This window comes from Trachurus trachurus (genome assembly GCF_905171665.1).
Source record: "Trachurus trachurus genome assembly, chromosome: 19".
Taxonomy (NCBI): Eukaryota; Metazoa; Chordata; class Actinopteri; order Carangiformes; family Carangidae; genus Trachurus; species Trachurus trachurus.
In genome coordinates this window covers 19,640,441-19,662,036 of record NC_139913.1, presented here as the reverse complement: position 1 = coordinate 19,662,036, position 21,596 = coordinate 19,640,441, and the positions used below count along the sequence as shown (strand labels likewise).

General features: G+C 41.3%; 1 protein-coding gene across 1 annotated transcript; it reads left to right on the top strand.

The window, feature by feature from the left end:
- Positions 1–710: 710 nt before the first annotated feature.
- LOC311002561 (heparan sulfate glucosamine 3-O-sulfotransferase 6) lies at positions 711–20,269 on the top strand (the record flags this gene model as incomplete). The annotated part of the gene is made up of 2 exons (XM_083993961.1): positions 711–1,243; positions 19,651–20,269. 2 exons carry the CDS (start codon positions 711–713, stop codon positions 20,267–20,269), a joined length of 1,152 nt encoding a protein of 383 aa, XP_083850087.1.
- Between the last annotated feature and the right edge of the window lie 1,327 nt (positions 20,270–21,596).

The following is a 21,596-nucleotide window of genomic DNA, read 5'->3' as shown; positions in this document are numbered from 1 at the left end:
AGTCCAATAATACGGTTTCCAAATTTGCAGTGAGTTATACGGTGGATGTGGTGATTTAAAGGGGAAATGAAGGGAATTGCATCCTCAGTCTGCAATCAGAAACTAATATCCCCTCTTAATCATGCTCCAAACGTTCCCCATCTCTTCCAGTGCATTAAATACAATTAAACTAACGACTATGTTTCTTTAAAATTGCTCTCAAAATAAATGTGAGATGAGAGTTTCTCTCTCTGTGTCCGCTCGGAGAGGGCGCGCAGGGGCCTGTTAATTATTTTCTCTGTTATTTCTGAGTCGCGCGGGCTGAGGATGGAAGGGGCGTGTGTTTGATAAACAGGGCGTGGATTTGGCAGCGAGACGGAAAAAGGAGGGGAGGCAGGGAGGGGGGGTGTTGAGGGTTTCCTATAGAGCCGCTGCCAAGGAGCCACGGGAGCGCACAGAAGGCACGGAGCGCAGCGGGATGTAAACTCACAGCACAGGCGTCTCAGCTGAGCCTCGCGGGGACTTATCGCTCAAGTTATCGGGGGAAATCTGCAAGTTGTTAACGAACCCCAAGAAACCAAGAGGACAGAGGGAGACAGAGAGATGAGCCGCGGAACATGTGGAGTGCGCCGGACAAGTTCTGCGCCACTTGCCGTTGTGGCACGATGTGTTTAAAGCGCTGCTCCCAGCTTGAGTGAGTTTCTTAAAGACAGTAGTTATGAGCTGCTTTGATGTGCCATGTTTCCTGCGTTGTGTCCTCCTGCTCAGGATTGCGACTCATGGGATGTAGTAAATGGAGAGCTGGGTTCAACTTTGGACACCTGAGGGTGCAGTCCAAGCTGTCCTTCTTCTTTACCATGATCATTCTCTTCACTTACCTCTTTTACTGCCTCAACGGATACTGTGACTCCCTGCCCAGGCCCGTGTATGATCAACAAACTAATCTTCAGAATAATAATAAAGTCCTCAGCAGTGATGGACAAGACGCGTCACCGGAGCAGCTCGGCGCCTATAACGCGTCCGCGGTCTCGTTCGTCCGGGAACAGCTGTCGGACTTGTCGAGCAGCGATGCCTCATCTAACAATATCTCTATAGCGAATAACTTCGGCAGCAAAAAGTTTCCTCAAGCCATCATCATCGGGGTGAAGAAAGGTGGCACGCGGGCGCTGCTGGAGTTCCTGCGCATCCATCCGGACGTGAGGGCCGTGGGCGCAGAGCCGCACTTCTTCGACCGCTTCTACGATAAGGGACTGGAATGGTACAGGTAAGAAGTGTTTTCTTTTGTTTTGTTTTCTTTCTTTTTTTCTTCTTTTTTTTTTACTTGATGGTGATATAATTAATCTATCAAAAATCACGACCTTCTTTGCTCGGTCAAACAAAATGCATGGGGAAATGACTGGGACAGTAATGAAGTGTAAGGGTCAAGGTTCAGGTCAGAAGTCGTGGCCTGAACAGAAGTTGTAGCTGTTCACTGTCACTTCCGTCAGCTGAAACAAGTGAAAGTTAAAGTTAAAGCAGAATCCTTTTTAAAGTTCTGTATAAGTGTGTTATTCTTGTTTTTTAATTAAGCGGGTTTATTTGTCAAATGTTACAGACTACATGGTGCCCTTCATTTATCATAAATTCATTAAATATTGAATGATACTATTCCTGTTATATTCCTATGTATCTGTTGCATTAGAATTGGTGTTAATAGCAGGCAAGTAAAATCGGGTCAAAAGGGGCCCCTGTCACACAAGTTCCTGGATTCTGCTTTTCATCTTCATTTACTTTATTGTAAATTTGCTCAATCATGAAAAAACATGATGTAACCTTTCTTTATCTGCAACAGCTACTCACAAAGCATCTGGTGTCTGACTTGCTGATGAGATGGGAGGGTTGTATTTAATTAGGCACATAATGCACATAGGACGACTCATTGTTTGTGGTGGTTTTTGATGCCACTTCATTAGTATCATGTATCGAAGACATTTGCTTTACTTTTTTTGGACCAGCCTGGGATCAAATAATAATTTAATGTGGCAAAATCTGAATATACGCAATCCTTTAGTTTCCTTTTTGAGTTTCTCAGTTCCTTATATTAACCCCCAAAAATATAATAAATAAAAAAACAGCAACTGAACATTATGTTACAATCAGTCCAGCAGAAGAATGTTTCTGTGCCCTCTCATGTATCATTTCATGCTGGTGTGGCTCCTCTCCTCTCTTCATTAATCTCTCAGCACCAATAGGACGCTCTGCTGATAGCTTCCAAGGATGGCAGCACATTCAGTCCCCTGCCAATAAATTGCTGTTTATTGAGCTGATACGCAGCTTCCCTAAGTGTCCGTCTTGGTCCCCCGGGGGCCTCCCTCACTATACCAGCCCTGATCACACAGGGAGGGAGGAGGATGGGTCGTAGTAGTGGATGGTGCTGATGCAAGATGACCCCTCCGTGTGGTGGACATGTGATTGTAAGAGGATCAGCCTAAATAAACAGCCTGCATAGAGGTTATTCTAATGAAGCCAAGTCAAAAACAAACGGTTGCTAAGGGCAGCAGCGTGTAGATCCGTCTTAAATTTAGGCATTTGAAGGAAAAATAAAAGGGATACATGTAAAAGAGTGATTTACGTGGCTGCGGCCAGACGAGGCTTCATATTTCAGTGGATATGACTGGCTCATAGTGATCTGAGAAAAAGAGACAGAGAGGGAGAGAGACGGTGGAGAACCATTACAGAGGAAGAATGAGGGAAAAAAGAGGTCTGGGGAGTAAATGACAGTTTGATAAAGAGATGTGGTGAAGAGAGGGGAGAATGTAGAGGTGTGGCCGAGAAACGCGTGCTGAGAGAAGAAGACGGAGAGATGCAGGGCAAGATCAATACCGACGGGTAATGATCGTTCCACGTCAGGCTCAGGTGGAACAGCACTGAGTGACATCAGAGATCAAAGTTTGTGTGTGTACGTGTGTGTGTGTACGTGTGTACCAATGCTTTCGTTTTCTTATCAGTTAGTGTGGTTCGAGGTGTTGGGGCTTCCCTTCAAGCTCAAAGTGTTTGATGCTTATGTGATGAGCTATATGCTTCCTGTCAACAGCAGCTTGTTGAGGCAGTTTAACCAAAAGCCCTGAGATGAACCACTTTTCATCGATACAAGAAGAAAGAATAAACTCTAATCTCACCTCAACAGGGTTGCATGTCATGACATAAAGTAATGTATTTATTTTACCTTTATTTTACCAGGTTGTCCCTTTAGATTAGATCTCTTTTGTGAGGGAAAAAATCCTCATTATAATTTCTAAGGCAACATCTTTTTCCAGTCTTTAGTCTGAAATCCAATGATATTCAGTTTTTAAGATGAGGAAAGCAAATCCACAATTGTGAAAAGCCTCAATCACAGCATATTCAGTTTTTTTTTGTTTTTTTTAAATACCTCATTATCAAAACAAAAAAGAATTTCTAAGTAACTATTTCCTATCTGTTCTGATCTAATCATCTGTGTCCCTTTATTGTCTTTAGAGTAATCTCATTTCAGTATCAAATGTAAAGGTGAAAATGAAAAAAGGATTTGTTGAGGGTTTTCCAAATGTGAATATTTTACTCAAGCGTGCATGACTTGTCTTGAAAGAGACTTGTAAGGAGATATTTAAGGGAGCAGAGGGGTTGAGGGGGTTAACTGGGGTCAACTGGAAATGTCAGAGTGGTGGTTTCAGGTAGATATGCGGTGTGGGTGGAACAGGGAGTCTGAGAAAACAAACAGCAGGAAATAACACGGCAAAGTATAGGATAGTATGAACTATGTCAACATATAATCTATCTCAGAATTAATTTTCCAACCTGATGCACCCGTCCCGACCCGTCTCACATTTTCCGTCAGGCTTTAGATTTTTTTTATTTTTTTTATCCTTGTAGCTTTTGAGCAGGAGAGTTACAGAACTCAGTGAGATGCTCAAAGGCGAAGAGTTGCCTTTGAGCTCCAGTTAAATAACTGTGAATCCTCTTGATGCCAGGAACTACTTGGACACTTGTTGCTCGGTGTATTTAGGGTCAAAGTTCGGTTTGGTTAAACTTTGGCTGCACAACCTGCTGGAATCATTGGTTATTCACATTGGCTTGCTTAGTCTTTCTTTCTTTCTTTCTTTCTTTCTTTCTTTCTTTCTTTCTTTCTTTCTTTCTTTCTTTCTTTCTTTCTCTCTCTCTCTCTCTTTCTTTCTCTCTCCCTCTCCCTCTCACTCTCACTCTCACTCTCTATTTCTTTCTATTTCTTTCTCTCTATCTATCTGAAATGAATGAATGACTCAATTTCGGTGGAAGAAAACTTGTCTTGCTGTGAAGGTGGGGTTAACCCTTTGAGTAATATGTTAAGTATTATTACTTGAGTTATCAACAAAAGATTTTCCTGTTCTGTGAGTGTGAGTGAGATGGTGAAACCAGACTTTCTCTATAGGATCTGCTATTGATGTGAATAGAAATTATTAAAGGTGAAAGGAGCAGCGACCTTTACAAAGTCCCTCTACTGCTTTCTGTTGACAGGAAACTGACCTTACCTTGTACTCATTTAGTAACGCAGACATGACGCGTTCACCTTTTCTTTTTTCCCTTCCTCTTCTATTCTCTTTTGAAGCCATAATGAAACGTGTGTTTTTGCTCGGGACTAATCCGCTGACAGCTCGTGTCAACACCGTGTGAATTGGACCGGCGTAATGATAGGACAGGCATTAAAATGGACAGCTCAGGGACATGCAGACAGGGTGAGAGGGATTAGGCTCCCAGTCACAGTTAAACAAGGCCTTATGAAGCATTAGTCAACACCTCCGCCACCGAGCCACCCCCTCACCTCGGAGCACTGGTGCGTGATGAGCCTCTCAGTCTTCCTCCACCTCAACATTTAGCACTATAGGGGGAAGCTTATTGTACCCATGGGCTGTGTAGTTCACCGGCTTACAGACAAGCACTGAGAGTTATTGAGACTTCTCTTATTTTTATACGAGACAGATGTAAATGTTGAAATACGAGGAACCTCTATTCCAAGCAACGCCATCCATGCATTATTACAGCGTGCGTCTCCAGGGGTCCTTCTCCGGTTGCCAGGGGTTTAAGAGCAGATTGTGGGGGAGTTTGATTAATTTTAAAAATAGAAATTATGATCTGATTTAAAAGTATAGTCCAGCTCTATAAGCAGAAATGCAGTGCTATTTGTTAAAGTACTGGAGCTCACCTACAGTAAGGTGGGGGTTTTAAACTACATTTCTCTCGACACTCCTCTGCTCTGGTTTTTATAAAAACCTCATCAATTTATAACAGACATTTACACATGTACGGGGGCTTTGTGCGTTTTTCAACATGCACACACGTTCTATTTGAACAGAATGATGAATGACAGGATATTTTCTATTTTTACTCTTAACTAGTCTAATTAATGATGTAATTCACATGGCCACAGGCAGCTACCGGGCACTTTTAAGGTGGAATGATTTCTTGCACGTTACTCAGTGCATCTCTGGTGTTTGAAATTCAGTAGCTACGCCGATGACAATGACAACTTTGACCGTTCATTTGTTTTTATCAGCTCTCTACATCTTAAATATCAATCAAATTATGCGAACTGTACATATTATATATTCTATCATCACTTGAGCGTCATTACGACAGGATTACACCAACCTGAACACAACATTTTATGAACTAAGACCAGTGGTTAAATGGATATTGGGCTATATTTGAAACTGTTAGCTAAACATAATAGATATGACAGATAAAGCTAAAACTGCTAAAAGTTCAGTTACCCTCAGAGATAAATATTTGATGACACTGTTAGCTAATTGTAATGGATAAACACATAGCTAAAACTAATATTAGCCTAATGCATAAATTATGTTGAAATATCTAAAAGCACTCTATTTTTTGTCAGTTGTCTAACATCCATTTTACGAGGCTTACAATATCTGAATTTATATAGTGTTAAAATAGCATCCAGTTTGAAAGCAGTTCAAATGAATGTGTTTGAACATGATGCATCGTGTCAATAAAGGGTTACTTGAGGTCATCTGACAGGGCTGTGGGGGTTGCAGAGCTCTGTTCATTCCCTTTGCTCTGCTTTCCCTGGCTCTAATGCATCACCTCACGTGTATCTTCAATCTAAATATTTTTCCTAATAATGCATTTTAAGTATTGATCAACATCCACCTGCTCTGATTTATCCCAGAGCTCCTCAGTGGCTCATGAATAATCAACTTCCATTCGCCGTGCTCCTTTCTTTCATCCTCCTCTGCCCTCCTGCCTATTCCATACTTCCACATATCATATGATGTTATAAAAATATTATTCATTTAGCGTAATTACATGTTAAGTACCCGGTGATTCACATACATCAATTTGAAACAGAACCGTAGCATGCAAAGCCAAAAAAATCATCTGTAACTGGCCTGGAAAGTATCACTTAAACATTTCTTCTCTGTCAGAGCGCTTCATTTCAAAGTGCTGTCTGTGTCTTTGAGCTCGCAGAGAGAGGAGTCTTGGCCTCTGGCTTCAGCTGGTAACCAAGTAAAACACAAGGACATCCTTAAAGGAAGCATTTGGCAAATTGTTTGAGAAAAAAATGCTTATATGTGGAAAAGCCTTGGCTTTGCCATCTGCTGGAAACGATTCTGTGGTTTTGTGGTGGAGAATGAGGGTTTAGACAGCCATGGTGTGCAAGTGAGTGAGTGTGAGCATGTGTGTGTGTGAGCTTGGATTCATTCACGCTGCCTGGGCTTCACCTGAAGTCCACGCCGTCCCACCATGCCCTGCTCTCAGCATCTCTGAGCTTTTTCTTGACACCATAAGTATCCCGCAGACATAAATGTCATTTCCCGATATCGATCACCTAAAACAGGTCCTTTCTATTGATCCCCCCCCTCTCTCTCTCTCTCTCTGCCTTTATCACGCTGTTGCAGCAGAAATGAATTAACTTCTGAATATTCAATCTTGTTGACAAGGAGCTGTTACTCCCTTCCACTGCTGACATTTATACCCCACAGTCAGAGTGTTGCTGGAGTGGATTTATTGGCTTGTTCAGGTCACTCAAACTGTGTAATGTAAAGCCACTGGATGAGTTCTCGCCCTTGTTAGAGCCTCTTTCTCTTTTTCTCTCCTTACAGTCAATATTTCTCGCCTCTGTCTCTAAATCTTTCTCCTTATCGACTCATTTCTTTTGCTCATAGCCTCCTCGGTCTGAAGACTCATGTTGTATAATTCAGCTGGATGCTGGATGCACTACCTAGACAGGAATGTCCAGGTTTTATTTCCTGTTAGACTTTTCTACCAATCACAGGGGATGAATTCCTCTCCGCTCAAATTCTTTGGGTATAGCTGCACGTTGCACAGAGACTGACACAGGGGTTTTTGGGGCAAAGAGAGGCTTTCAGGGAAGAATTTGGAAAAATAGGAAATGTATAGATCTGGTTGGATGAAAGGAGCCTTTGTGCAGGAGACAGGCTCCGTTGCTTTGCGAGTATTTGAGTCTGCAGAAGTTCAGGAAGGAAAAACTACTCGCTTACATCCATGAATATGAGCAACACTATCCAGCAAGTCTGTCAGAACTAATAAACAGAACATGACATGTGCTGCTATTTACATGCTGGGGACATTTGTGTCAGCATTAACACAATATGTAAATTAATCTGGGGAGAGTTTTAGGGCATAATCAAACATGACTTGATAAATTGCTGTGGGATAGGTATGGATTTTTAGTCAGTGAAAAAACGGGTCTGACTCAACTCAGTCATTTATATTTTGACAGCTTGTCATTGGTTGACCTTTCCCTTCCCTGCAATGCCGAGTCTCAGCTAGTCAGAAATAATGAAATAAGATGGCTGGTGAGAGATGCGCGATAGGAGGATCACTAGAGATGCTATGAATCTCACTGCACTTCAATCATAGATACGGAGGAGAGAAAGAGAGTTGTTGTCATAGCTGTAACAGGTTTTTAATTTCAGCTTCAATTCTAACACTCAAGACATACTGTAACGTTGTTGCTTCCCTCCAACCACAAACTCAACGAAACCTGGCATCCTTGTTGAGCAGAGAGCAGATAGAGAGACTGCTAGAGATCGGTGAAATTGAAATGACTGATGAGTCACCATATTTAATGCAGCACAGCATAATCGTCCTCTATTCACAACCTGATTCTTCTCAACCTATTTTTTTCTCAATTCTTTGTGTCATCAGCCTTTTATTGTCTTAAATGAGCATGATGGGAAATGAAAAATAAGGACAGGGAAGCTTGTGTGAGGAAAACTGTCTCACTCATGAAGAAAAATATTTCATTCCATGTTAAAATTTCATTTGGAGGGGATCTCTTGATCAGAGCTGTTCTTGGCACATATGGCCTTTATTTTAGTTTTCTTTTTTTTTAGATGGACTTCAAAAGTATCAACCTGTCCTTAAAGTATTGTCTTTATTAATAACATTGATAGTAAAATAGTGAGGGGTAGCCTTGAGAGATGAAAACGAAGCCAACATGCAAGTGCCAAAACTGCAGTTCCTCAAATAGCCACTTGAGGCCGGCTCCAAAAGCGAGTCAATCCCCAGAAACTCTTTTGATAAAATGCCCAAAAAGAGACATGTTTACAATCTGGTACAAAAAAGTTTAGCTCTCTAAAATTAATTTTATTCATCACAATTTGGGTCAATGTTTATAAAACTCACTCATTTAAGTTCTATCAAGCGTTAAAGTTATGATGGAGTCGGGGGGCCACAGCGAAGCAGCCCACTCAGTTACCAGTTTATTAGGTACAACTAGTGCAGGGTAGTACAGTCTGAGACAACAGTCCTGCTTTCATGAAGGTTAATGTTCAGTTTTAGAAACAAACTGGTGTTTCTATTATTTTGTCCACCAGTGAGGGTAGGCTGAATTAACACCTCTATATTGATCTAATAAACTTTCAAAAAAAAAATTATACTGTATATCAAATAATATAATTATCTGGAAGGGATAATTCTGCATATGTGGGTATGTGTAAAGTGTGTAACAACATAATATGATGGTCTTCTCTTAATTTATAATTCAAAAATATAATTAGAATATTTTTTCACAACATCATTGAACACGTGTGACAGTATCAGTAAACTGAAGACTGATAAAATGTTTTCCTCTGAAGGCTGCAATTAACATTTATTTTCATGATTAATCTGCAGATTAATTTTACAATCATTAGATTAACTGTTTGGTCTGTAAAATGTATGTCAATGTATGTCAATTTCACAAAAGCCCAAAATGATGACTGGGGAAGATTAAATCCTGTTTGGATACTCAGATACTAAAATAGTTGTTCCAGATTTCATGGAGATCGATTTATTGAATAATCAATTTCTTGTTTCATCTCTAAATTACAATATATCCAAGATGAATTTGTTTTTTAATTCTGCAGTCTTTGGGATTTTCCCGCCGCTCTACGTGGAAAAAACATAAGGGTTGTAAAATGACATCAACACACTTCTCAGATTATGTCAATAGCATTTATATTGCAGCTGTTTGGTTGTGTCTGATAGAAGAGTTACTCCTCTGTCTGGAGAGTCAGGTAATTATTGACCGTGTGTGTTTAAGTATAAGTGTGTGTGTGGCCGTAGACCTCGTACTGGTGTCCATCTCTGGTTAATGTCTGACTGGCTGACTGGGTTAAAGGGGAGGGGGGTGGGTATAGGTATCGTGAGAACCTGGAGAATCCCCCGCAGGAACACGCCTTTCTTTGTCAGCTTATTAAACCTCCCTACAAAATCCCCATCAGCTTGATTTAACCAACTTAGAAGAATTGGTTAATTGTCGCTGATGTCTGCGCTGGTTTCGGGAGGAAATGAGATTAATTATGCCTGAAACTCTGGCACAGAGCGCTGGAGCTGAATTCGAGGACAAGCAAAACATCAAACAAGACAGGGCGGTGGGAGGACATCTGGAAACCAACACCAGCTCCTAGCTGCTTCATGTCCATCCAAACTCTGCCGTGCCCTGTATATATATTGATGTGTGTGTAAACGGAGCCAAGGCCCGCTGAGTCCACTCTGTTGAGCCTGATAGATGGCACTAATAGCAGACCGCTGAATGGACTGTTTCCAGTTGTAAAAGCCGCGCCTCTGCCAGCACTGATTTCCGTTTTTCAGCTTAAGACACTGCTAACAATGAGCTACAGAAACCACAAGGAGCGGCGAGGCCCGAGCTGCTCGGAAGTGGGTTTTCATGATCGGACAGTATCGGGTGTTCTTATTGGTCGGGACCTGGGGAGTTGCCAGATTAGCAGGAGAGTCCATATTGAGTCGATTACAGTGTTTCTGAGGTGTGTGTGTGTCCCACATGTGTGTGTGTACTCTGTGAGCTGTTTAATTAGTGAAAACATGGTTGTGTTCTCTGTCGCCTGTGCTGAGTCAGAGAGCAGAGGGTAAACATTACAGTATGTACACGTTACCTCATGGTTAATCTTTAACTGGGGTAAATCTGTTTGCACTGCAGGTGAAAAGATAAGAAACAGCTGTTTAGTTGGGTCTGGATGTCATGAAAAGTGTGACACAACAATACATCATAATATTTAGATTTTTAAATATAAGAATATATTGTATTTTAATGTTGCTTATTGTAAAACAATACACCATACAGTTTTATCTTTTCACTTATTCATGTATAAGAAAACATGTAGCCTATCATGTGTTTTTTATTTATCATATCTAAGTATATGTGAAAAGTTTCTTTTAGTGTAGATGAAGACTTTCCTATCTTCAAATGCAGTTTTAGTATATTCAAAATGACCAGATATCTTAAACACTTGTTGATATAAAGATGTTCTCTAGAGTTGAGGCTAATATAATTTCCTTTTTTATTTTGTCAAGAAAAATGAATCATTTGGTGCATAATCAGGAAATAATATCCACACAGGCCTCACCCCAATCAAGATGACATTTTTAAATGTATCATTTTTCCAAACAAAACTCAAAAAATGTAAATATCTTCAGTATATAATTACAGAAATTCAATCCAACCTGCAAATAATCATATCTGATCAATCAGAACCAGTGAATTTGTTTAAATTACTTCAATGAATCTGAACCAACAAGCCGTGTCAGCTTTAATGTTCTCATACCGAAGTATGAAACTCCCCCTGACCAATATTACATTTAAATTACCATTCACCTAGAATGAACTGAGCTCACATTCACTTCAAGCTCATCACACCATCCTACCAACAGCCCAGTTATGTAACCGTGGTGAAGACATCATGACATCACAAGAACCATCCTTCTGTAATCTGCCCGTCTCTCCACATCATCAGTGCGTCCAGCCTGCTTTCAGGGGACCGGGCAAAGACAGGGTGGGGCCCCCCGCGGCCCCCGAGGCCCCTCGCAGCTCAGCGATAAAGCCACACAAGTAGGCCACTGTGGGCCCGGCAGGAACTCCACTGGAGATTTTCCCATTTGATAACTCAGAAGGGGTGGAAGCAATCTGCACACACACACATGTACACATTTCCTTACACTTGCACATATGGACACAAACACATGGGGCACGCAGCTTTATTTGGTCATTACAAGTTGTTAGACTATCATAAGACATAATCACTGCATCCTCTCTTCCTGTTCGTCATTTCCTCGACATTTTTCTCGCTGTCTCTGCGTCTGAGATTCGTCTTTTCCTTCACTTCCTCTTGTTTGAATTTTAGTTACATCCTCAGTGATGGGTGCCATTTTTTTTCCTTCTCAGCGAGACCGTGAATAGGCATATTTCCCAAAACGCCAAGCCTCTGTTTTAAGATAATTTACCGTGTTACATCAGTCATCAAAGGCTGCACGCTAATACCACCGGTTCAAACAGTCAGTAGCTTTAAGATCTTCCTCTGTCATTAGGGCTGCCCTGGTTTCTCAGAGGAAACTCTGACTGACTACTTCTCACTCACTCATCGCTCTCAGAGCCCTGTGATGTCTCTATTAACTGTTACGCCTCTATTTTTCCCCTCAGCTAGACACATTCTTCAGCTCTTTCCTACCGACCTACCCCAGTGATGCAAACCTCCTCGGCAAAAATACTCCTCACCACCCGGGCGCGTCTGCCAGACGGTAACCTTCGGACTGTGTAATAGTCCGCCACACACATGCTGAAGCGGGGATGCAGTAACATGAAGCGTGGGCAGTATGGGTTTATGTAATGCGGATATTGTGTAAAGGGCTGATGTATGAACTTGTAGTAATATTCAGTCTCCAGATTTTTTTTTTTTTTTTTTTTTTTTTTTTTTTTAGTCCTTAAACTCAAAGGCATAGATGGTTCCCACCTGATTTTTCCTCTTCTTTACAGGAAAAACCTGTGAAACCTCATTTAGCAACAAAAACCAGATACTTATCATGAATTACTTTAGCCCTAAAATCTACTTTTGGCAGCCTAACAACTTGAAAAAAATAAAAGTTAAAATATCCCAGAAAGAGGTTTTCAGTTTTTTTTTGTTTTTCATAGAAATGGATACATTTAACGAAAGGTTACAGGCCAGCAACATCATCCAACTAATGCAATGGCTCACCTCCAACAGACACAAAGAGAAGCACTACTTTACCTCCTCTTTTATTGAGTTGCTTACAGTCCCCGCTGACTTGTAATCAGCCCACAGAAGCTGCTCAGCCCTGTATTTGCCATCAGTAATAACAAGCCTTTGCCTCCGCACAGCAGCTTTTACAGATCTTTGAACACACACACGCAGACTTTACGTGTCTTCGTATGTCCCTCTGTAGTGGTCAAGGATGTCAATGTGTTTTAAAATTCCTTCACACATGTCAAATGTATTCATAACAGTCTCACTTTGAAGGATACAGTAGAGGCCAAGTGGAGACTTTGAAGTCGGAGAAAAGTGGAGAGAGGAGAGGAGAGGAGGAGATGGAAATGGAGAGATCGAGGAAGGAAAAGAGGGGGAAACGCAGCATGTATGAAAAAGAGAGCTGTAAATGATGACATGTTGCATTACATGATCCCCCGTGATCCCCTGGTGGTCTCGCCCTCTGAATCACAACCATCTGCCTCTGACCTTCAGGGTAGAAGAGTGTATTTCCGTGCAGTGCAGGCTGGTGGGGATTTAGAGGGTCCAGGAGTCTGGGCCAGCACAGCCAGTACAGATCACAGCTTTCAGAGCTCCCAAACCCTGGGACCAGAGGGAAACTTCCTAACCCAGAAACACCTCCCTCATCTCCGCCACACACACACACACACACACACACACACACACATATACGCACACACGCAAACACACACAAACTGCTCCCAGATGTGGATCCATCCTGTGGAAGGAATATTCGGATGGTTGCTGTGAGAATGTGTGTGTTTGTCATAGCAGAAGGCAGAGAGAGAGAGAGTAAGATGGGTGGTGTACAAACAGAAATGAAAATGGCTGATGTGTGTGCTTCCCACTGGAAAGGCGATAATAGCCGCTGTGTTTACAGAACCTGCAGGTGTCCTTTTTTATTTGGAAATACACACACACAGAGACACACACACACACATTTTCGAAAAACTGGGTAAACTCTACAGAGGAAGAGCGGAGTGATTCCCTTATGTCCTCAGGATCATTTTACAACTTAATGTCCTTTGTACATTTACATCTTTTGGCCTAGTTTGGTTCACAGTCTACCATTTCTAATACCATAACTTGAATTTATATCCCAATTTAATGTATGATTTAATGCATCTATGAAAAGAGATGCTTAAAAAATTTAGTAGCCTATTGCACTTGCATATATTTAGGACACTTGGCAAAGACTTTTTTTTTTTTAAAGGAAGATCAAACACTAATCCTTAACTTTTATTTCCTTTAAGTCTAAATCTGAATACACTTAAAGCCCCTGTACGGAGCTTTTAACTGGATATGCAAAAGTCTCTGGTTTCTGCTGATGTGTCTCTGTTACTTACAACAGCAAATGAGCCCATCAGTGTGAAGATACACTATTTCTAAGTAGTCTAATTCTTGCCTACCTCTGGAAGGCATGGTCGGGTCGGACCACTGACAAAACGATATGAATAGATACATTACGCTGCTAAAAAAAAAAAAAAAAAAGCAAATCCCGTCTTCTTTCCGACGTTTCCAAAACAAATCTACATGCGCCGGCCAGACAAACGTCTTCATGACAGTGGGAAATGCACATCACATACTGTAGTGTGAAATCAATTAGCATCCAAAAGCTGGGGTAGTTCTCCGTTAGCAGGACAAGTTCATCTTTAGCTTCTTTTTTTTCTTTCTCCATCATGATTGGATTTAGTGTGTGGCAAACAGAATTCCCAAGATGTCTTTTAAAAATTCAAATTTTAAGCAGTTTTGTCATAGTCCGAGAAACTAGATATCTTTGCTAAAGCTAACTGTGGCTATCTCACCACTAGCCACCTTTAACTCCATATAGCTGTCTCTCTGTGGCAGAAGGTAAGCCAGAGTGCAGAGTGCGGTCTGGCCTGGTTTTTAGCTCCATTTCGTTGTTACTGCAATTTCTGCACAGTGTTTTATGGAAATTGTACATTTTCTGTGCCACATTCATTTTTTATTTAGTAAAAATGTCACAGGAGTCTGCTATTAACTCAATTGTAACCAAATTTAGACTATAGTTACCTCAACTTGGATTTTAGGCCAGGCGTGGAAAATGCTGTTCTAATAATGTTTGTCTATACTGCATCCACATAAAGTAGCTCTTGCTCCTCCCCTATTGGTTTTTTTTGATGAGGTCACTATACACAGGTCACTCCTGAATCCTAAACAGTGGTCTATTAGCCCAGAGTCCTTTAAACAGGCCCTAATAAAGCTCAGCCCACCCACACTGACCACAGCTAAATGTGTGTTTCAAGGGCCTGGACACATTCGTACGCACAGATAAACGCACATCTGCGCACTTTCAGCCCGACCACATTCCTGCTCCAGATGCTAACAGTGAAGTTGAAGGTGTGATGAAAACAAACATCAGGTCACTAGGTTTCCCCCAAACACTCTTTTGGAAACCATTCAGAGGCCTGATGTTGGCAGCATCATACACATCAGCTGATATCAGATTTAAAAAAAGAAAAAAAAAGAACAAACACTGAGTTTTCATCTTCGTGAGAGAAAAACAGATTAGATGCTTCTGAATCGCAGCTCCAGGTTAATGAGAAGATTTCATGCCATCTTAAGCTGCTGCTGTTTTTCTTCCCTCCATCTGTGCTCTTACCTCCCTTTCCCTCTTTCCTTTTATTCTTTCCCTCACTTTGCCTTGTTCCTCTTCTTCTCCTCCTATTCCCTCTCTGTTAGAAGCCCCCTGTCCTCCATCCTTGTAACCTCCAGTGTGTGGCCTCCTCCTGGGCTTTCTTTTAGTAGCCAGGCTGCTCTGTGATTACAGGCCTGTGGTCCAGAATGTAAACATGATGTCAATGGCAGCACCACTCAACCTTGCATGGAGCACTGTGGCTTCCACTAGACTGATTGGATAAAACTAAACATCCATTATAGTGCTAGAGACTCGCTAACACAATACCAAACATGCAAACAGACCGGCACCTCAGTTGTTTCTGCTTTCAGATCTGGTTGTGGGCAGTGGATGTCACTGCCTGCACTCATAGGAAAATACAAAAACTTGTTACCCTGCATGTTATCCTCCATCTTTTTTCTTTTCTTTTCTTTTTTGTTACCAATTATTAGTTTTTGCTCTCATATATACAAAATATAGAATATTATGTAGGTTTCTCCAGGGAGACAACCCATGTTTGATGTTTCCACAACTTGAAACGTCAACAGCAAACGTCAGTCTTTAGTTGCGGTCCCTTTAGAGCCTAGAGATTATGTCAAGAGCCACTAACATTAAAGTGTCATACAGAGAGAAATTTATCATAAAAGATCAAAACTCCCTCCCAGACAGTAATATTAAGGGACCCAAGTGAATTGCAGCCAAAAATGATGGTGATGAAAGGATGCAACTCTCCTTTTTTTCTGCACTGATATTCATTTGATGGCTCAGACATGTTCTCTGTGGGGGTGTTGAGAGTCGTTCTGGGAAATAGGAAAGAAAGGTAGGAGACAACCTAAGGAGAAGTAGATGCAGCAAAACAACTTGCAATTACCACAAAATCACAGATTGATGACACATGGGAGTAACAGTATCCAAGGGTGGAATTTCCTCCCAGAGTTGTTAAACTTTCCTTGGATCCAAATGAGAAATTTAGCTTCTTTTTTCTGAGACCCAGATTCATAAAAACTATATTACCACTTACATCATGTGGTGACAGGCTCAGAGACTTGGCTTCAGGGCACTAGGTTGTAGCTTTCACTTTGGCCTAAAATGCTCATTGTAATACATCCATCGATGAAGAGGCGAGCCAAGCAGAATTGTTTTTCTAAACTTTTCTCCCTTTTGGTATTTGCTGTATTTTTCTCAGTTTTGTTTTGTCCCAGCCCTGTAATACAACTTAGAGGTTTCTTATGAATACCATAAGTTGTGTATTTGGTGTTACCCTCGTAGCTCCATGCCAGGGGACATGCCGGACTTGGAGCTGAGTGTGTGTGTTGGATCAGAGAAAGAGGGGAATGGAGTCGGCTCCATCACCACACACCAGAGCTCAGAGCCCCATAAGCCCTTCACTTACAGACCAACCACGAAGACTCCGACCCAACCGTCACCACATGCCTGCTGAGGAGGGAGGGGGAAGCATGGAAATTAGCTGAGAGATCTTTCACAGTTGCAACACTGGCATTCCTCACTGCTTAGATTTCTATAACGCAAACTGAAATTTGAAGCGTATTTTCAAACTCAATGCAATGGGCTGTATTTTTTTGGTTCGGCTTTCTTTTTTTTTCTAAAGAGAGGAAAATTGGCAGGATATTTTTCACAGCGGAGGTTATTAGATTCCATTTTAGCGTTACAGTAGCATTTGAATGAAATAAATGACACAAGACAAATAGGTTTTCCTTTCCCTCCCATTTCCCTTGTTTTATATACAATCTGCTCTGGCACGTTATACGGACCCTCAGTCAAACATAGGCTTTAGTCGGGGTTTGTTGAACTTTCTGAGGTACTACTACGTCTTCACAGCCTCTGAGTCATCTAAGTAGGGGTGAAGATCAAGAGGAAAAGGGCAGCCCAGTTGTCTGAAAGCCAAAGTGTGCCTAGAATACCTCAACCACTGATGATAATAACAATCACAGGGCCAAAGGCAATAACCAGGACTGAACGAGAACACATGGCATGCCATGTTATGGGTCTTTTTCCTGCTGTTTCTGTTGGTATCGCTAATGCGACTAGTGCAGCCAGATATTTAACAAATGAAAAGATCATTCCAGCCTATACTGGCCAGGTTTGGACGGCATTACTGTCACAGTTACAATGGCACTGCACTCAGAAATGTAATCGCGAAGATCTGGGAACATGGTGACATCACTACAACAAAGTCAGATGTGGAAAAAACAGGTGGTCAAATGATCAGAGAGGTTGTAAACAAGCCAGAAGTCTCACCAGATTATCTAAATTGCTTCACTCAGATGGATTTTTTTCTTTCAAAAAAAGGTTTGGCTCGAAGTGTCTGATTGTCTGACTGCTCGTGTCTCTTGTCCAGACTGACTTCTTTTTCTTGTTTTTCCTGTTCCTACTTTTCCAGATGTCGGCAGCGAGCCTTTTTCACAGACGACGCTCCGACATGTTAGAGTATAAAAGGCACAGGTGCCTTTAATAAAGTTAACGATGGCCCCAAATTGTATGAACTGCTTCAGTTCCATTGTACATGTTGGCTCTCTGTCACACTCTCGTGGCTTTGCTGGGACACTCGAATAGCACAGAGCCATCGTTAAGGTTATTAGTAACACCTGTGTTTTCCTCATATCACAAGTCAAAGTGTCTGCTGCTGTGAAAAATCCCTATAAACTTTGGGACCAATAAAAACGATGGCCAAGGTACAAAAATAGTCATAATAAATCCGTATTATTTTTAACACTCTTAATCCACGTGTTGTAACTTCACAGTTGTCTTGTTTTCATATGGTGTTGTTATCTGGCTGTCCAACATTAGCCACTGTTAAATCTACAGCCTGATATTACCTTTGTTTTGTTCCTATTAGAGGGTGTATGTAGCTCTCAGCTGTTAGGAGGGACTTCTGGGAAGCTATATGTGCTATTACTGGGGGCTAACAGTAAGTTAGCTAGCAGCTGGTGTTCAGTAAATACACCCAACCAGCACTGGCTGCTTGTTTTGGCTTGTTTCTATGTTTAATTAAGGTTGTGGAGGAGTGGTAGTTAACACTGTGACATTGTGTCATTTTGGCTGAACTACAGGGACCGGACAATTAACATGTTGAGGCTTAATGACTGAGTGAGTGATCAAATTACACCATTGGCTGAGTTTTGGAGGAACTTTCCCCATTGGTTATAGTGTAGAGGTCTTTGTCACAATAAATACCAACTTCTTGAAATGTTTTTTTTTTTCTTCAAGAAAGTACTGACAAACCTGGCAACTTTTGTACCAACGTTATATTTTCCAGATATAAACTCATTTCTCCCCTCTAATAATACCAATTGGTGTTGCATTTTATATAATTGAAAAGCCTGATTAGTCACCTTTGCAACAAGGTACAACTTGTAAGAATCCTGCATTGGTGGAATGAGCAACACAGCTAAACGTTTGAGTAGCGCCCCCCAAAAATGTGCTGTGATGACTGAAATAATGTTTCCAAACTTTTTCTGAGGAGTTTATATTATATTTTATCAGATGTGACTGAGTCCTGATCTTCCTTTCTGAATGATCATTTTAAGTTAATATATAAAAAATTACAGCACACCCGTTATTTTTTATGTATGCATTTGGTGATCCCATTTTTCATACTTGTCCCACTGTCTGACAGCAGACACAGAAAAACATATAGAGTACATCTTTATTGGGATATTTGGTTGTATTAAAAATGTTGTACTGTATAGGCTATGTGAGCACAAAGTCAAGACACAAACAGATAAAGGGCTGAAACCAGCTGACACTAGGCAAAATGCAAATAGCAACAGCAACAGCACCACTGGGTGTTTTAATGAGAAATAGATTGAATTTTTCAAGTAAGTTATACTGTTTATATAATGTGACAGAGATTAGTTTGTAGTGCGCTTAAATAGGGGGAACAAGGAATTAAAGTAAAAAATATAGCAGCAGCAACTTTTCCAACTCCCGCTCTAAGACTACAAATACTAGCAGCGTGACAGTTATGTGGCTATTATGTCTGTCCTGTGGGATGCTCCCCCAGCTCCAAGGAGCAAAGGGAAGAACAAGAGGAGAGCAAGAGTCCAGGCAGTTATGAGCCAGTTTAGGAGGAGGCAGTGGATGAGAGGAAATTACATTTCTGAGGTTAATATAGCCTTGTGGTTTTCCTACAGTAGCCATCCACAGACGCTCTCCCAGTCTGCACTGACATGGTCACTCCATCAATGCCAGCAGCTAATGTCATGTTTATCTCCCTCTAATCACAGATTTAGCCCACTAATTACAAACCGAAATCAAAAAGCCTCCAAGGCAAAAGAGGCATCATCACAGGAATGTACTGAGAATTATGAGAATATTAAAAGAATGTATTCATTTTTTTCTAATATATGGATGTTATTTTTGTAACATCAGGCACATGTTGGCATTTTTTCAACCATAACCTCCTGGAATGTTTAGAGTACAGTTTTATTAATAGCTGTCTCCCCCTCTGTCTGTCTTTTCTCTTTCATCCAGGAACCTGATGCCTCGTACACTGGAAGGTCAGATCACCATGGAGAAGACCCCTAGTTACTTCATCACCAAAGAAGCCCCTCGCCGCGTCTTCTCCATGAGCCGCCTCACCAAGCTCATCGTGGTCGTGCGTGACCCCGTGACCCGGGCTGTTTCTGATTACACCCAGACTCTGTCCAAATCTCCCGGACTCCCGTCCTTCCAGAACCTGGCCTTCCGTAACGCCACCACAAGACTCATCGACACGTCTTGGAGCGCCGTGCGCATCGGCATCTACGCCAAGCATCTGGAGAACTGGCTGCGCTACTTCCCGCTCTCACGCTTCCTCTTTGTGAGCGGCGAACGCCTCGTGACGGACCCGGCCGGCGAAATGGGACGGGTCCAGGACTTTCTAGGACTCAAACGTGTGGTGACAGACAAGCACTTCTATTTCAACCAGACCAAAGGTTTCCCCTGCTTAAAGAAGCCAGAGGGGAGTAGCAGGCCGCGCTGCCTGGGGAAGTCAAAGGGCAGGCCCCATCCCCAGATCCCCTCTGAGGTCTTGCTTAGGCTCAGAGACTTCTACAGACCCTTCAATCTCAAATTCTACCAAATGACCGGCCACAATTTTGGCTGGGACTGAATGGCTACTCACCAAAGCCCCTAAAAAAAACTTTTAGTAGCCGACAGGGATATCTTGAAGAAATTGTGTGTTACCAAAGCTTTTACTGTACAAAATATGTATTTTCTTCATTTTCGATTTCCTGAAATATGAATACAACAAATGCTCCTGACTTTCTCTAGGTTTACAACAACCAGGCTGACAAAGTATGTGAGAGATTCACTCCTATAGTAGAAAGCCCTGGTTGTGGCGACAGTGTGACGGCTGCAAACCAGATTAAAGCATGCTGCTGGTTTGTTTAAAAACTGGAACTTCTGCCACCACAAGTGTCCGAAGTATGCTTATAGCTCTCATTACTGTCCAAAAACACTTAACAGCACAATATCTTTATGGGGAAAAGCCCAGAAAGAAGCCAATGCTGCAAAGAGATGTGCCTAAAGTTAAACTACATGGCAAAAAAAAAAAAAAACATAACAGGCCTTGACAGCCAGGCAAAGCTACAATAAACCAAATGACACGTTGGCAATTTAAGAGGGACACAGGATTTCTGTTTCTGAAGAAAGCAGAAAAGGCGTATGGATTCTGCACAATGGTACAATCTAAAACGACTGTAAATATTTGCTGTTGAGACATAAATGAATCATTCAGAATCACTTATCATCAGCATTGTCCAGTTTACTTTAAAATGTGTTTTTTTTCTGTCAGTGCAAGCTCTTTTCTGGGACTTTTTTTAAGGAACAAAGGCATAGTAAAAACAAAAATAAGTCTGGTACTGGTGTGAAAGGTTACTAGACAGGTAGCCTACAACAGTCCATAATGTGCTGTATATTTGCTGTTATTTAAGTTACCAATCCAAAATGTTCTTTACAGACCACACCCTCATCTGTGATTGTTGTCTACTTCATGTCCCACTCAAACTCACCTCCACAAATGGTACTTACATGCAACTGTATATTTCCAAAAGCCTAATTTATAAGATGACAAACTATTGTTGAGATGTTTACTCTGTGACTTTTGTATTTGAAATTCTGCTGGAAATTCTGAGTAAAACTTTTATTCTGAAACATGTGTTATGCAGTTGTTTTGTTTTTTCTTTCCTCAAAAACCACTCAGTTCATCTTCTTTTTATTCCAAACAAACCAATATTGCTGCTGCAAGGAATGCAAAATACATCTGCTGGGCAGATGATTTCTTTTCCTGGAAGAGACCTACCAGATACTGATTAAAAAACAAAATGTAGTCTGCCACTATTGACTGATTTCAGGGGATCATTTATTTGCTGGCACTTTGTTAAAATGCCGTGGATTGTTACCTTAATCTTTAACCTTTATCATATTTTAAAATCAAG